Here is a 16,627-nt window from a genome sequence, read left to right as displayed (position 1 = left end):
TATATATATATATATATATATATATATGTATGTATATGTACACACACACACACACACACACGGTGCCAAAAAATGTATACACATTTTAAGAAAGGAAAACTGTATTAAAATTGTAATCCGATAACAAAAAATAAATACAAGTCACGTTTGACTTCTGCAGTTACAAGAGGTGTTCAAAGTGGTTCCCATCAGCATGCAGACACTTCTGATTATGGCGAACTCCTGCTTGAGCAACGTTGACCAGTGTCCACTTGTGTACATTTTTTGGCACCCCTGGTATATACACACATATATACATATATACTTATAAAATTATTTTAATGACAAATCATTTGAGAATAATTTGCAAGTATCACATCTTTTTACCCCTGAATACCTGTATCCTTTAATAACAAGAACATTCTCTCATATAACCGAAGTACAATAATCACATTTAGGAATTTTGACATCGATACTATCTAATATAAAACACACATTGTTCCAATAACATCCTTGATTGCATGTTTCTTGGCTGGTCCAGCATCTAGTCCCAGACAACGTGTTGTGTTTAATTGTCATGTCTCCTTGCGTCCTTTCATCTGAATCAGTTCTTCGGCCTTTCCGTGTCTTTCATGATGTTGACATTCTGAGGAGAGTCCAGGCAGTTGTTTTGTGGAACTCCCCCTGGAGGGCTGGCCTGCTAGTTCTTCATGACCATGTTCAGGTTGTGCGTCGTGGGGCGGGATCTACAGGAGCCATGCTAGTCCTCCCCCGTGCCTCGTATCAGGAAGCACCTGACCTTCGTTTGTCCCATTGCTGGTGATGTTAAGTGCAGCCAGTGGTTCAGGTAGAATTCACCCCATTGCTCCCCCCTGGAAGTCTGTATTTACCCTTTATAGCCAATCAGTAATCTGTGAGGGACACTTGAGACTGTGGACATCCCATCAGACACTCACCTGCTAGTTCTAGCATCCATAGGTAATTCCAAAATGAATCCAAACTTGCTATGAAGATTGCAAACTTGTGATTTTTCCAGCTCCATTATTTTTTCTACATTTTTTAGTTGGCATTCTGCTGCAAGGAGGAGCTTTCAGAAAGTCATTAATTTTGAAGAAAGAGATTTAAGTAAACTGTACATATGCTATATAGCAAAGATGTGAGCATGGTCTACAGGCTACTTCAGTTTAGGGAGCCCTGAGGGGTACGCGTGTAAGGCGGGCACTGCATGTGTCCTTGAGTACTGAGTGCTTGGGGCATATCACTGAGCAGAGCAGACATGGACCCCACCACCACGGGGCTCATATTCTGGAGAATAGCCTGCAAGTTTCCTGCTGGCCAGCCTAGAAGAGCAGTTCTGTGGGTACACAGCTTTTTCTTAACTACCATCATCCCAAGTTCCTGTGCTTTTTTTCATTGGACATTTTAATGCACTTGCCCATGTTCTGGACGTAGCCTTGTCAACTCACCTCAGTGCCTGAGTTCCTTCTGCCAAGGAAGCCTTCGTACTTAACGCCCCCTGCCTGTAGGACATTTGTTTGTTTCCATGTTTTCACTGTGTCAGGATGCTGCCAGGGTTATCTGTATTTGCGAACCTTCTTTTCCACTGGCATAGCCTTCCTCAGGCTCAGCTGGGCCCCAGGAGCAGGGCTCTGGAGTCAACAGCAAGGGCAGTGTTGAAGGCCCTGAATGTGTGTGTGTGTTGGTTTCTGAGTGGATGGTGCTGAATTTGTGCACCCAGATGTCTGAGGAGGGCCACAGCCTGGGGAGGAGGCGGGGCTCAGTCACTTGACATCAGCTGCTGTCCCATACGCAGTTATTGTTAGGAAGGACCTGACACACACGACAGAAGGGAAGAGCCCTGGCTGTGTGCGGCTGCCTGTTTTCCTCTAGAGCAGCGGTTCTCAACCTGTGGGTCGCGACCCCTTTGGGGGTCGAACGACCGACCCTTTCACAGGGGTCGCCTAAGACCATGGGAAAACAGAAAGATATTTACATTACGATTCATAACAGTAGCAAAATTACAGTTATAGAGTAGCAACGAAAATAATTGTATGGTTGGGGGTCACCACAACATGAGGAACTATATTAAGGGGTCGTGGCATTAGGCAGGTTGGTTGCTCTAGAGGTTGGTTGCGGGCTTGTGCCGGGTGAGGCCCAAGGGTAAAAATCACAAGAAATTGATTGTCAACCGAGATATCCCTGGACACACAGTCAGCCCTGAGCTAGTGGGAACGGATCCATAAGCATGGGGTCAGCCACACATAGGGACCAAACAGGGCATGGTGTAGGGATCAGAAAGCACAGCTGTGCAAGCTGTGACCTCCACTGGAGAGTTCTGCATCTTGGTCAGAGTCAGTGTCAACTAGTTTGACGTTCATGGGTACCTGCTCACTGCCAGGTTCCAGGCAGGTGCTGGGGGCGGGGGGGGGTGAGAGGGGGTCAGAGATGAAAGCATGTTTTCTGGGCCTTTGAGGAACCTGGCAGTTGCCGCCTGAGAAAATACCCCAATGACGGTCTAGGAAGGCCACCTGGAAGAGCCATCCCTGGTTGGAGGTGGAGGAAAGTCTAGAAGGGAGGGCAGGACCGTGATGGGGAGCAGGGAGCATAGAGGCCCTGTGATAGGGCTTGACCACGCCACCCTCACTGCTAATAGCAACTAAGTGAGTTTGCTAGGACTGCTGTAACAAAGTATTATAAATTGGGTGGGCTAAGCAACAGAAATTTATTCTCTCCCAGTTCTGGAGGCCAGAAGTCCAAGATCAAAGTGTCAGCAGGGTTGGTTTCTTCGGAGGGTCATGAGGAAAGGATCTCCTCCAGGATGCTCTTCTCGGCTTGTAGCTGGCTGGCTTCTCCCTGTGTCTTCAGATCGTCTTCCTTCTATGCATATCTGTGTCCAAATTGCCCCTTCTTATAAGGACACCAGTTCTATTGGATAAGGACCTACTCTAATGACCTCATTTTATGTTGATTATCTCTAGAAAGAACTATCTTCAAATGCAGTCACATTCTGAGGTCCTGGGGTTTAGGATGCCACATATGAATTTGGGGGGGTGAGGCACAATTTCACCCCTAAGAGTGACTGTGTCTGTCCTGAGGGATCCAGGCTGAGCATGGACGAAGACACAGCATGCACAGAGGGTTGGGGGGTTTCGGGGGGGTTTGCTCACTGCCTTTCTCTGTCTTTGTTGCAGCTGGAAGCCTACATCTTGGTGAGTGGCCTGCCCTCCTCAGCTCTGACTTCGGACCTGGTTAGCCTGCTTTCGGCGAGACCTGGTCTATCTTCGCCCACTGCCTGCCCTCTGGGTTGATCCCTGCATGCTCTGTGCCTCACAAGGCTGGGACCCGGTCCATTCTGGTCCCTGGGTCCACCATGGGACAGGCCAAGCATGCATCTGTCTGTCTCTTTGTAGATCACACATAGATTACTAAACGGTGGTCCATGATTAGTGAGACAGGCCCCTCTTGGCCTCTTCTGCCCCTTTGTCCTCAGACAAGTTCCTTCTATTTCCTGAGCTCTTGTTGGCTCCCATGTAAATGGCTAATGTGGGGTCTGCCCTCCGTGATTGTCCTGCCCTAGAGAGGGCTCGGAAGGTCCGCATGCAAACCGGGCGCATGCTGGCTGCCCTGAGTTGACTGTGTGTGTTTCCCTACAGGATCCCCGGGGCTCAAGGATGATGGAGTGGAGACACTTGGAGCTGGTCTGTTGCGGTAAATGTCTTTCCATCCTTTCCCCTTCCTTCTGTGGTTGGGGGGCTGCACCTTACGGTGACAGATGTGATAAAACTTCAGGAAAACAGAATGGGCTGTCTCTAGGGACCCTCCACCCAATTACCTCTGTGCCTGGGATCCAGCTGGGGCACCTGCCTGTACCTGGGGACCCTTCTGGAACATTGGGGCTTCATGTGTCAGCACCCCCAACTTTTCTCCCACGGCGGGTCTTCTACCTCATTATCCCCTACCCAGCATGAGATGTCTCTTTTCCAGCTAGGAGTCAGAGGCTTCGCTTTGGCTGAGGAGCTGGCATTTCTTTTCTTTCTTTATGGTAATAAGGGCTGTGTGACTGACATCTCCGTTTTAGCTTAACCCCAAGGAAAGTGGATCCCCAAGATGGGGTAGGTGATAGGTGGGGTTTGGAGAGACTGAGTACAGCTGTGTAACCTCAGCCTGGAAAATGCACAAATTTGACAGGTCCCGAGTCCTGTTTGGGGGTGCCCCTGGACCCCACGTGCCTCTGTGAGCCAGAATTGGAGTGTGGGGTCTCTAGCAGGCACGTGTGCTATGGTGGTTTGCACGGTGTCAGGCGTCTGAGTCCCTTGGGCTGGCCTTAACCCCTCCCCATGTCCACTCTCCTCTTCCTGATTCTGAGATTCCTGTGGAGGGATAGGGCATATGCAGCCATCCTTCATCAAAGGAATGACTTGGGTGGGGAGCAGAGTGGATGCGTTGGGTGGTCCGTCTCTCTGGTTTGTCCAGCTCATGGCCTGCGTCTCACCTTGGCTGCAAGGCTCTCCTAGGAACCCAAGATGCAGTCTCTCCCTGCTCCCCTGCTCCCAGCCTTCAGGGGTGCTTGTTTTGCACAGTCACCCCAGCCTCGATATGGTCCCTGGCTTCCCTGAGGGGCTGTTTGGGGCAGAGGGTCCTTAGGGCACCTCTGCCCTGACCTTGCCACTGTTAGACATGGGGCCCAGCTGGCTGTCTGCACATGCACTTGCCACAGGATGAGGGGGGCATCTCTCTTCACACAGGCATCACCAACATGACCTTCCCCTTGTCCGACCAGCCGGTGCTGGGAGAATGGTTCATTTTTGTCGAAATGCAAGGCCACGTGTACAACAAGTCCTTTGAAGTTCAGAAGTATGGTAAGTCGGAGAATCTAACATCCTAGGATTTCAGATCTGGGAGAAACCACAGACCCGAGGATGACACAGGTGCTGATGAGGCGGAAGGCAGGAGGCCCGTACATTTAGGGCTTGGTACAGCCAGGCACGGTGTAGAGGGCTGGCCTTTTTTTTTTTTTTTTAATGTTGATAGAAATAAGTAACATAAAATTTACCATCTCAACTGCTTCTAAGCATACAGTCAGTACAGTGGCATTAAGTACATTCACACTGTTGTGCAGCCATCACACCATCCATCTCCAGAACTTGTTCATCTTCCCAAACTGAAACTCTGTCCCCATTAAACCCTAAGTCCCCATCCCCTTCCCCCAGCCCCTGGCACTCACCACCTACTTTCTGTGTCTAGGAATCTGACTACCCTAGGGACCTCATATAGGTGGCATTTGCCCTTTTGTGACTGGCTATTTCGCTCAGCATAATGTTCTCAAGGCTCATCCATGTTGTTGCAGGTGTCAGATTTTCCTTCCTTTTTAAGGCCGTAGTTTCCTTTTGTTCTTTCATCCTTGTCCTGACCTTGTGAGGCATCTCCACTTTGCAGATGGGGAAACTGAGGCCGAGAGAGCCACGAAGGAAAATGCTAAAGTAAGAGCTGGGGAGCGAACCTGCCAGAGCCAGTTACTCTGCTTCTGTGCTAAAGTCACCTTTATGTGGTCAAGGGCTTCTCCTCCTTTTAAGAAGATTCTAGAAGGAAAAGCTGTAGAGGTCAGGGCTGTGGGTTGCAAGCAACAGAAGCCCAGTGAAAATTTAGTATGCAAAAGGGATTTATTGGCTCCTGTAACAAGCTCTCAGGACCAGGTTTCCTCCATGCTGTTCCCAGGTATCAGTGCCTCCTCCCCAAGCTGTGAGCTGCACAGGGTGACCAGATGGCTGGACACTCCCAGACTGAGTCCTGCAGCAAAGAGAGGCCTGCACCCTTCCAGGATGCCTCTAGTTGGTCTGGGAGCCACTGGTATACTCCTGGGGTGGGTTGGAATTGGTTGCACTCAAAGTACGTGGCCCCCTGAGAGAAACGGGGGCCGGTCCCCTAAAGATAGGAAGGAAATAGATGTGGCTGGCAAATCCCCAGAGAGCTGTTGGTGCCCAACCAAGGGTGGCATGGATTCTTCAGTGCAGTGGTGGGGCTGTCATTCTTCTGACACCTCCTGCACTCTTAGGCCACCCCTGTGGTGGAAGCCGCCAGCCTCCCTCCTCTCTGCTCTCTCCCTGCAGTGCTGCCAAAGTTTGAGCTCCTTATTGACCCACCCCACTATATCAGGGACCTGGACGCCTGTGAGATCTGCACCGTGCAGGCCAGGTGAGAAGGCTGTGCCCCGCCCCCCACAGGCATGCCCCTCCTTCCGTGGGCATGTCCTTCCTCCTACTGGATGTCCCTCCCACTATGAGCATGCTCCTCCCACAAGCCTGCTCCTCCCACTATGAGCATGCTCCTCCCACAAGCATGCTCCTCCCCTGCTGCTGCCCCCCTCCCAGTCCCCCATGGATGGCTCTTCTTCTGGGACAAGCCCCTCCCCTGAGGGAGGCACCTTTCTCCAGAGGTACTTTTCCTTGTCAGGCATCCCCCTCCTGCAGGCCGTGTCCTTTCCCTGAAGCCTCCCTCTCCCCTCCTTCCTACGGGCATCACCCACAGCTGCGTGCTGACCTGAGAAGGCTTTCTGGAGGCGGTTTCCTCTTAATGACGAGGTCTTTCACCAAGGCCCAAGTGCCATCGACCAGAGGGTGTCAAGAGACACTGTCCCTTTCTGGGGCCCCCAGGAGAGCCCTCCGATCCCTGATGCCCATATTTCAGCCCCAGCTCTGCTGCCTGCTGGAGCTTGTGGCCTGGCCAAGGCTACTCTCTGGCCTGTGTCTTCTCCAGCTGTGTGTGTGTTAAAATGCAAGGATGTGCTGGGTACACATGTTTTCTAGTCTAGAAAATACTGTTGAAATGCCTGGCATTATATTGTAATTCACTGCAGTCTCCCATTTTGCTCCTGCACGCTGGTAAGCAGGTGTTCTCTCTGCATCAGGCATGACATATATGCATTTAAGTTTCACCAATATCCCTGAGATGACAGTTTTATTCCCATTCTTTGGGTGAGGAAACTGAAGCTCAGAGAAGTCAAGTTCATAGTGTAAAGCTGAATCCATTAGGGCACTTAGGGCCGGGCCTCTCTGGTGCTCCAATGGAGTCACCAATTCCAGTGGTTGTCTCACACATCCTTTCTGTTCTTGGGTCCAGAGTTCCTCTCTGACCCTCAGTCTCTTTCTCTGTCAAACATGAGGCTTGGTACAGAGGATCACAGGGCCCTGATGTTATCTGTCCTGACTTAGGGCTGCGGGAAGGGCTGTTTAAGGATGGACTGTAGGATAGGGAAGCATCCCTGTGTGAGGAATGTCCTTGAGTATTTCCCAGGCACAGTCAGCTGGTGGCCTTAGACAACTCCACCCCTATCCAACTGCTGTACCAGTGACCATGCTTCTGCTTGTGAAATTACTACTCTGGTCCTTTTGTTCCAGGTATACCTTTGGGAAACCCGTGTCCGGAACCTTAATGATCAACATGACTGTGAATGGAGTGGGGTACTACAGCCAGGAGGTGGGGCGCGCCGTTCTTAGGACCATGAAGGTGAGGTACAGGAACCCCGTGCTGCTCACCCACAGGGTCTTCCCTCAGCTTCAGCTCCATGGTCATCCATTTTATCTTACTTTCCAAAACAGTATACAGTGGGAATTTTCCTGATGATTAAATTCTTTTTGGCTGAACATAGAGACTTTAGAAATTGTTTAAAAAGGAAGAAAATAAAGGTGATTTATCCTCCAACAAGCAGACACAACCATTGTTGATATTTTGATGTGTTTCCTCCTAGGATATCATATGTAAAGTTTTTTGTTTTTGTTTTTAGTATATTCACAGAGTTGTGCAGCCATTACCACTATCCAGTTTTAGAATAGTTCCACCATCCCCCCGCCAATTTCTCATGTCCTTTTGCAGTTAATCCCTGTTTCTGTCTCCAGCCCTAGGCAACCACTAATCTATTTCCTGTCTCTATGGATTTGCCTGTTCTGGACATTTCATATAAATGGGATCATAGACTATTGGCCTTTTGTGTCTGCCTTTTTTCATTCAGCATCTTTTTTTCAGAGCTCATCCACATTGTAGCATGTCAGTGCTTCGTTCCTTTTTAATGGCTGAGTAATATTCCACTATATGGAGGGACTGCATTGTGTTTATCCATTCATCCGTTGATGGACTTTGGGTTGTTTCCACTTTTGGGCAATTGTGACTAATGCTCTCTGAACATTCATTTACAAGTTTTTGTAAATGATGTTTTCATTTCTATTGAGTGTGGCATTCCTGGGTTGCATGGTGTGCAATTAAATGAAGACCACCAAATAAGGATGAACAAAGGCTGTTTATTCGGAGTTTGCTGTAGCAAGTTAGTCAGCATCACCACTTGCGTTTGGCAGAAGTTCAATGGCAGGGCGGAGACGTAGGAAAGCTTTATAGTGAAAAAAAGGAGAAGACAACTTCCTATCGCAGGCTGGTGACCTGGAGAAGCTGTAGACAGCTAACTAGAAGCAGGCACCTGTAACAGTGCGTTAGGGCTGCACGTTTGGCTTTCTCCAGTAGGTCCTAAGTTGGAAATGAGGGCAAAAATTAGGGAAATTGTCAGTTATTAAATCCTGGCCATTGGGGGCCGGTTGTTTCAGGTTATTGGTTAGTCGTTAGAGATACGGGTCTGCCTGACTTTGTGCAGGTCTGACCTGTAGGTGATGGGTTGGCTTCCTGGGGTGACTGGGGTGACTGCCGACTGGGGGTCAGTGTCAATGGTGACTCTGTGTTTAGCTGTTTCAGAAACTCCCATACTGCATGATTTCACATTCCTTGTGTGTCAAGCTTTAGAACCTAGTTTTTGTGTTTCTTCTTCAACTTAACATTACGTTGTGAGTGTGCTCCATTGTACCTGCACGCATGTCCTGGAGAGTCTGTGCCTCTGTGGGGCCTCTGACATTGAACCCTGTCAGCACCAGCTCCTCCTCACCCCCACCCAAATCTTCTCCCTGTCCCTTCCTTTCTTCCTGGAGGCTGCATGCTCGTGGTGGTCCCTGTCTTAGTTATCTCCTTTATTGAGTAATTCACGCCACAGCTGTTTCTGAATGTGGATTTGCCAGGCCCCAGGTGGGTCCTGAGATAGGAGTTGAATGGGGGAGTTCTATGCCTTGGAAGTGCGAGGGGAGCGAGTGCTCTGAAATGGGGCTGACTATTTTCAAATCTCCTCCTTGCTGTCTGGCTAGAGGGAGATTGTCTCACCTCCTGCCCAACAGTAGACAGGGACATTGCGCACCTCTAGCCGGAATCCATCCCCACACAGTGACCCATGGCCTAGGCCAGGTGTGTTACCGAGTGTCCTCCTGGCCCTCCAGGTGGCTGGAGAGCCCCAGACTTCAGATACGTTTGTGAGTCCTTCCCCAAAGCCACTCCAACCCCGAGTGTCCCCCTGGGTCTCCAGGCAGCTAGAGAGACCTGATTTCAGATGTGTGTTTGCGAGTTGTCCTTTGGAGCCACTGCAGCCCCAACTGAGCACAGCCTGTGTGTCTCCTTCCTCCAGATCCATGGCTCCCAGGACTTTAACATCTGCGTGAGGGACATGATCCTGGCCGACGTCCCTGAGCACTTCCGGGGCATAGTCAGCATCTGGGCCACAGTCACCACTGTGGATGGGAGCCAGCAGGTGGCCTTTGACGACTCCACCCCCGTCCAGAGGCAGCTGGTAGACATCCAGTACTCTAAGGTCACCAGGAAGCAGTTCAAGCCGGGTCTGTCCTATGTGGGGATGGTAAGTGCAGGGGCCGATGCCCAGCAGGGACAAACTGAGGTCGCAGGCTCTGTGCTGCCTTCTACTCCAGCTCCTGCCTTGGGGCCACCATGAAACCACTGCCGTAGGGTCCCAGTTGCAGCTGGGAGAAGCAAGGGCAGCAGAGCTGGGTGTCATCTCAGGGGAAAGCCAGCCCTACCCCTGAACACTGCCACCCACACCTCTGACCCCTCTTGCCTTCCACAGGCCACCCATAGGATCCTGGTAGTCCTCACACTGTGTTCCCCTCTTGCTGCACCCCATCATCAAATACCTGTTCCAGGGTCCCTCAGGGCCCATGAACAAATTTCTTTTACGACATTCATGTTTTCTGAACCCTTCGTTCTGATCACCTTTTCTACCCGCCTGAATGAGTGAGGCCTGAGTTACGAGGAACTGTCTATGGCATTGCCCACGCCGTTCCTACCCTGGCATGGCGTGAGGCTAACGGCTGGCTGGTGCTGATTTTCACCTTGTGATTTCTTTGCCCAGTCCAAGGTCACAAAGGTTTTTCCCTATGTTTTCTTCTAAGTGTTTTTATAGTTTTAGCTCTTACATTTAGATCTGTATCCATTTTGAGTTAATTTTTATATATGGTGTGAGGTAGGGGTTCCACTTCATTCTTTTGCATGTGGTGACCCAGTGGTCTCAGCACCATTTGTTGAAGAAACTATACTTTTTCCCAGTGAGTGGTCTTGGCACCCTTATCAAAGATCAATTGGCTGTAGGTGTGTGGGTTTATTTCTAGACTTTCAGTTCCTTTGGTTTCCATGTCTATCCTTATGCTAATACCACACTGTCTTATTACATCTTTGTAGTGACTTTTGAAATTGTGACATGTGAGTTCTCCTTCTTTGTTCCTTTTTTAAGATTGCTTTGGCTGCTGGAGGGCCCCTGCAATTCCTTATGAATTTTAGCATCAGCTTGTCTCTTTCATCAAAGAAGCTGGCTAGGGTTCTGGTGGGGTCAGGTCAAGTGGTAAATCAGTTTGGGGAGTGTTGCCTAACCACATGAAATCTTTGGTGACCCCTTCCAGGTGGAGCTGTCCTACCCTGATGGCAGCCCAGCTGAGGGGGTGACGGTTCAAATCAGGGCAGAGCTGACACCAAAGGACAACATCTACACTACGGAGTCTGTGTCCCGAGGTGGGCTGGTGGAGTTTGAAATCCCCTCCATCCCCATGTCAGCCCAGCATGTGTGGCTGGAGGTGGGTGAGTCACCTGGACCCTTGTCATTTAGCCAGCAGGTACATGCGCAGGAGGCCGGAGTCCTCTCCCTGCCCTGAGGGAGTTCATGGTCTGATGGGAGAACCCAACAGGGGTACAGATAACTCACCTGTCCCAGAGCAAGGCGGGAGGCTGCTTCTGGGAGAATGGAACAGTATGTGCAGAGGCCCAGAGGCCCACCATCATAGTGCAGTCGGGTCGTGCAAGTGTCCATCCAGGCTAAGCCATTTCAGGGAGATATGGAGGAAGGAGCTGGCGAGACTAACCCCCACCTCCCAGGGGTGCTTGGGTTTACCCAGAAGGTAGTGACAGGAAACAGGGTGATCTGAATTTTGACACCCAGCAACTTCTCCAGTGCCCATAGTTGGGGGGCTGGGTGACGACAGGTGGACAGACAGGAGATGATGATGGAGAGGGCACCAAGCTTGGAGCTGTTGAGGTATAATCAGTAGGACTTGAGGTATTATCAGGGGAGGGAGGGGCAGGAGTGATAGAAGTGGTATCCTGGCTCCCAGCTCTGTGACAGCCCCAGAGACATTGGGGTGGTGGGGATGAGGCAGCTGAGAATAAATGTGTAGGTGGGAACCAAGGACACTTGTGGTCTCTGTGTCCCCTATAGGTGACATGTCCTTAAAGATTTTTAACCACGAAAGCCTCAAGCTCAGCGGTGCCCAGGCCACCCACACTTTTTACCAACTGGCTATAAATTTGGGGGTTCCTGCTGCCCCACTACCTTACAATTTCAGGTTTTTAAAAAAATGATTGAAAGACATTTCTGTAGTTCCATTAGTCCTTTAGCAATTAAATAAAGGGGCAGCAAATTTGGGGGCAGCAAAGCCCCCAAATGATTCAAATATTGGAATTAGCTGAATGATTTTCTCTCTCATTGATACGTGTAAAAATTAGCTTTTTCCCAAAATGTCCCTTTAATAGAAAGATATTGTTTCTATTACCAAATACTCCTTGGGAAAGGTCTTGAATTATTTTTTTTTTAAAGCAGAACCAGTTTTAAACATTATCTAATTATTTTTTTATTGAGATATAATTGACATATAACATTATATTAGTTTCCTATGTATAACAATGATTCAATATGTGCACATATTACAAAATGATCACTACAGTAAGTCTAGTAAACACCCATCACCACATATAGTTTCAAATATGTTTTTCTTGTGATGAGAGCTTTTAAGATCTCCTTTCTTAGCAACTTTCAAATATACATATAGTATTGTTAACTATAATCATTGTGCTGCATAGTACATCCCCAGGACTTATTTTATAACTGGAAGTTTGCACCTTTTGCAACTACAGTTTTATTATTGAAAAATAATACAAATTAGGACAAAGCAAAGAGAGAGACGCATAGGGCAAGAGCTGGGAGGGTCCCAAATTCCAAGTTTCTTGTGCTGTCCCTCTGGAGTCGTGACTCATTACCCTCCTGGCTCACTGATGTGTGACGATACACAAAAAGAACTGCCAACCAGGGGCGCTCACTCACACTTCAGTGTCCACTGTTTTTATTGGGGTTTCATTACATAGGTGCCATTGATTGAATCATGGGCCCCCAAATTGAACTCAGTCTCCAGCTACCTCCCCAACCTGGAGGTCAGGATGATCTGTGACTCAGAGCCCCAATCCTCCAATCAAATGACTGGTCTTTCTGGCTGGGGGCAGTCCCCATCCTGAATCATCTCATTAGCACACATTATCAGGACCCACCATGAATAATAAACACACTGTCAACATCCAAGAAATTGCAGGGGTTCAGAGGCGGAAGCCTGGCCGTCTTCTTTATTCTGTATCACACAGAAGTCTTCGACTCCCTCCTTTAACATCTCCCTTGTGTTAGCCACATTCTTTTAGCAGCAAGTGAAGGCAACAGGCTTAAACCGCCAATGAAGCAATAATAGTATAACCACCAGGATCTGGGGCATGTAGGGGAAGGGCCGTGAGCTCCAGGCGGGGCCGGGTCCAGAGCCCCTGGGAATCTGTCCAGGACAGCCGCTCCCTCTCCTGACTGCTATCTCCTCTGTTCACTTCTCAGGCTTTTTATTCCCTCAGAGAAGCCACCGCTGGGGCTGCTGGCAAGCCTGGGGGAAGGGGCGCACGCATGCACACAGAGCAGAGGGGGTTTTCTCCAATATGTGATGGCACTGTCTCCTCATGGCCACCTGTCCCTGTCTGAGCCGACTGCCAACATCCTGTGGCCAGTCTTGTGGACAATTACTTCTCGCAGAGCTGGGAAGAACAGGCCAACCACACTGAACCCTATTGTCTGAGAATTGGGAAGCGAGTTCCCCAAAGGGAAACTGGAGCCTGAGAGGGTCTTCCCGTAGTGCAGTGCAGGGCAGGGCAGGGCAGGCAGAAGCATCCTAAAGACCCCCTTCCCAGGCACCCAGGCCTTGACCAAGTACCATCTCTTCTTCAGACCAAGGTGACAGCACTCAATGGAAAGCCCGTGGGGACTCAGTACCTGCCCAGCTACCTCTCCCTCAGCAGCTGGTACTCCCCCAGTGAGTGCTACCTGCAGCTGCAGCTGCTCTCCCGCCCCCTGCAGGTAAGGTTTTCAGGTGTGCCCTTTCCCAGGCAGGATGGAGCCCAGGATGTGGCATGCACGCGCCTCCAGGGAACCTACACAAGCCCCAGCAGGACTAATGCTGATGCCAATGCTGGAGCCCTCATCCGTCCAGCAAGGAGGGTATTCCTGGGAATGAATGCCTGTAATTTATTTGTAATGGACATTAAGGCCATGGCTCAGGGTTTACCGTGATAAACATGACTGACTCCTGTCCTCAGGGTGCCGCTGCTCCCAGGCCTAAAATGGGGCCCTCTGCTGTCGGCCCTGGGTTCTCCACTTTCTGGAGGCTTCCACTTCTTGTGTGAAGGCACCGGGAATTTCCCTACCCAGATACATCCAGACATACTGAGTGTAAAGACGAAACTAGCTAAGAGCTGGGTCTCTTGTTCTTCCTAAGTCTGTTATTTTACAATCCTGGTTAGGTAAGATGCATGGAGAGGTGCGTGGAGAGGATTTGTAAAAATTGAGCAGTAAGTTGGGAGAGTTCCCATGTACTCCTGTCCCCTGTGCAGTTTCCCCTCAGTGGCACCTTTCATTAGTGTGACACATCTGTTACAATGGATGAGCCAATATCGATGCATTATTATGAACTAAAGTCCATAGTGTACATTAGGGTTCTCTCTTGGTGCTGTACATTCTGTGGGCTTGGACAAATGTACAATGACATATACACACCGTTACGGTATCATACAGAATGGTTTCACTGCCCTAAAAATCCTCTGTGCTCCACCCCTTCATTCTTCCCTCCCCGCTAGCCCCTGGTAACCACTGATCTTTTCGCTGTCTTTATATTTTTGCCTTTTCCAGAATGTTGTATGGTCAGAATCATACAGTATGTAGCCTTTTCAGTTTGGCTTCTTTCACTTAGAAACTTGCATTGAAGTTTCCTCTGTGTATTTTCATTACTTGAGAGCTCCTTTCATTTTAGTGGTGAATAATACTCCATTGTATGGTATGGACGAACTGCGGTTTGTTTAGTCCCTTACCTATTGAACGATATATAGCTACGTGTTTCGTAAAGCACTCTGTTAACCCCCTTAACCAGAGTACCAGGGGCTGAGCCTGGCTGCCCTGGGGGGTGGCAGCCTCGCCAGCATTGCTCCTAATGCAAACCACTCACCATGGGCTCCCAGGCCCTGCCAGCCTCATAAACCTCTAGCAGTCCTGCCCAGACCCGAGGCCGCAAGTGACCCCTGGGGTGCCGATCAGAGAAATCCTGGCTCTTTGCCTGTCTCCGGGGCTTGATGGCCCTCTGCAGGGGTTATGAGAATGAGAAACTCAGATGAGACCGTGCCCAGCTTGGCTGAACACACCGTTCTTGTAAAGCCGTTCAACCAGCAGTGTGGTGTGGGGACACTGGCGTTGGCCGCCTTCCCACGGGAAGGAGCCCTGTGTCCCCAGCTGCCAGTACCGCTGTTCTCAGTAGGTGAGGACTTGGCTGGGTCTCTCAGACTTTCCTCTTGGGGCGATATCTCCATCCTGCCTGAGTCAGGTCAGCAGGCTCCAGCTTCTCTCTACCCCTAGGCTGTCACCAGGGTGCGACCTCAGGGCATTGAGGTAAGAGTGGCCATGGCTTGGTCCAGGCTGGGCTCTGTGTTGGGGCCCTTTCCCCTTCCTCTGGCACCAAGGCACATGCAGGGGGGAACTGCTCTGTATAAGAGGAATGTCACTTCAATCTTTTAGGGTTAGTGTGACGCCACAGGGTTACCGCAGGAGGAGAGGAGAAAGCTCTGTGCGCTTTCCTTCTTTCTAGCCAACATTTCAAACAGAAGGGTACTTTTGTTTGTCTTTTTATAAGGGGGATAGTTACAAACTTAGATTTATTTTAAAGTATAATAAACAACCACATGCCTTTCACCTAGATTTATGAATTAATTTTTGCCTCCATCCATCCATTCATCCCTCCATCCACCCATCCATTCACCCATCTATCTATTTCTCTATACTTTTTGTGGCTGCAGCATTTGAAAGTAAGTTACACATATCTTGATCCTTCACTCTTAAATACTTGACCACAATATATCCTAAAAATAAGGACATTCTTCAACATGACCTCAAGGCCATTGTCACATCTAAGAAAATTACATTAACTCAATTATATTGTTCATGTCATAGGCAATATTCAGGTTTTCAAAGGTGCCCTCAAGATGTAACTTATATCTAGTGTGTGTGCTCACTCATGCCTGTCTGCACAATTGTGTGCACGTGTGTGCATATACATACATGTGCACGTGCACAGGTGTGAGTGCGTGTGTGTGTGTTTGTGTGCACATTTTATTCAGGATCTATTTCCATGTTGTATTTTGGCTCTTCTGTGTCCATAGTCACACTTGACCTGGAACGGTCCCCCTGCCTTTTCATCACCATAACTTTCGTGAAGAATACAGGCCTGTGATTTCTTTATCCAGCTTCCCTTAAGGGTTTTTAAGTTTTTAAATGTTTTTTGCCTTTTTCTTGTTGAATTGTGAGAGCTCTTTATAGATTCTGGACACTGGGCACTTATCAGATATATGGTTTGCAAACATTTTCTTTGGGCTGTCTTTTTACTTTCCTGATAGTGTCCTTTGATGCAACAAAAGTTTAATTTTGGTGAATTCCCATTTATCTTGTTTCTTTGTTTGTTTGTTTTTTTCTTTTGTTGCTTGTGCTTTGGTGCCATATCTAAAAGAAACCATCACCAAATGCATGGTCATGAAGATTTACTCTTGTTTTCTTCTAAAAGTTATATAGTAAAAGTTTTTGTTTTAAGTTTTAAGTTTTTGAATTGTTTCCAGTTAATTTTTGTATATGGTGTGCGGTCGGGTCCAATTTCAGTCTTTTGCATCATCTGTTGAAAAGACTGTCCTTTTCCCATTGAATGGTCTTGGCACCCTCACTGAAAATCAGTAGGTCATAGATGTGTGGATTTATTTCTGGAATCTCAGTTCTATCCCATTTATTTATCCTTATGCCAGGACCACACTGTCTTGATTACTGTAGCTCTGTAGTAAGTTTTGAAATTGGCAAGTGTGTGTCCTCCAACTTTGTTCTTTTTCAAGATTGTTTTGGTTATTGTGGATTTTTTTCATTTCAATGTGAATTTTTTTTTAAAGATTTTATTGGTTTTTT

General features: G+C 48.7%; 1 protein-coding gene across 7 annotated transcripts in view; it reads left to right on the top strand.

Moving 5' to 3' along the window:
- Nucleotides 1-16,627, top strand: part of CPAMD8 (C3 and PZP like alpha-2-macroglobulin domain containing 8) — a 74,954-nt gene that overhangs the window by 11,796 nt on the left and 46,531 nt on the right. For all 7 annotated transcript variants that reach the window (XR_002123936.1, XM_019642020.1, XM_019642023.1 and 4 more), the window contains exons 6-13: nucleotides 3,171-3,188; nucleotides 3,633-3,687; nucleotides 4,725-4,838; nucleotides 6,087-6,171; nucleotides 7,374-7,482; nucleotides 9,467-9,694; nucleotides 10,749-10,919; nucleotides 13,370-13,498. Coding sequence is in view for 6 of the 7 variants with exons in the window: in XM_019642020.1 (XP_019497565.1) it covers nucleotides 3,171-3,188; nucleotides 3,633-3,687; nucleotides 4,725-4,838; nucleotides 6,087-6,171; nucleotides 7,374-7,482; nucleotides 9,467-9,694; nucleotides 10,749-10,919; nucleotides 13,370-13,498 (909 nt within the window). In the remaining variant the exon portion in view is untranslated. The remainder of the gene's footprint in view (nucleotides 1-3,170; nucleotides 3,189-3,632; nucleotides 3,688-4,724; nucleotides 4,839-6,086; nucleotides 6,172-7,373; nucleotides 7,483-9,466; nucleotides 9,695-10,748; nucleotides 10,920-13,369; nucleotides 13,499-16,627) is intronic.

The sequence above is a fragment of the Hipposideros armiger genome, unplaced genomic scaffold (assembly GCF_001890085.2).
Source record: "Hipposideros armiger isolate ML-2016 unplaced genomic scaffold, ASM189008v1 scaffold_64, whole genome shotgun sequence".
Lineage (NCBI taxonomy): Eukaryota > Metazoa > Chordata > Mammalia > Chiroptera > Hipposideridae > Hipposideros > Hipposideros armiger.
The sequence above is the reverse complement of the archived record's forward strand: the minus strand, read 5'-3'. Positions and strand labels throughout refer to the sequence as shown.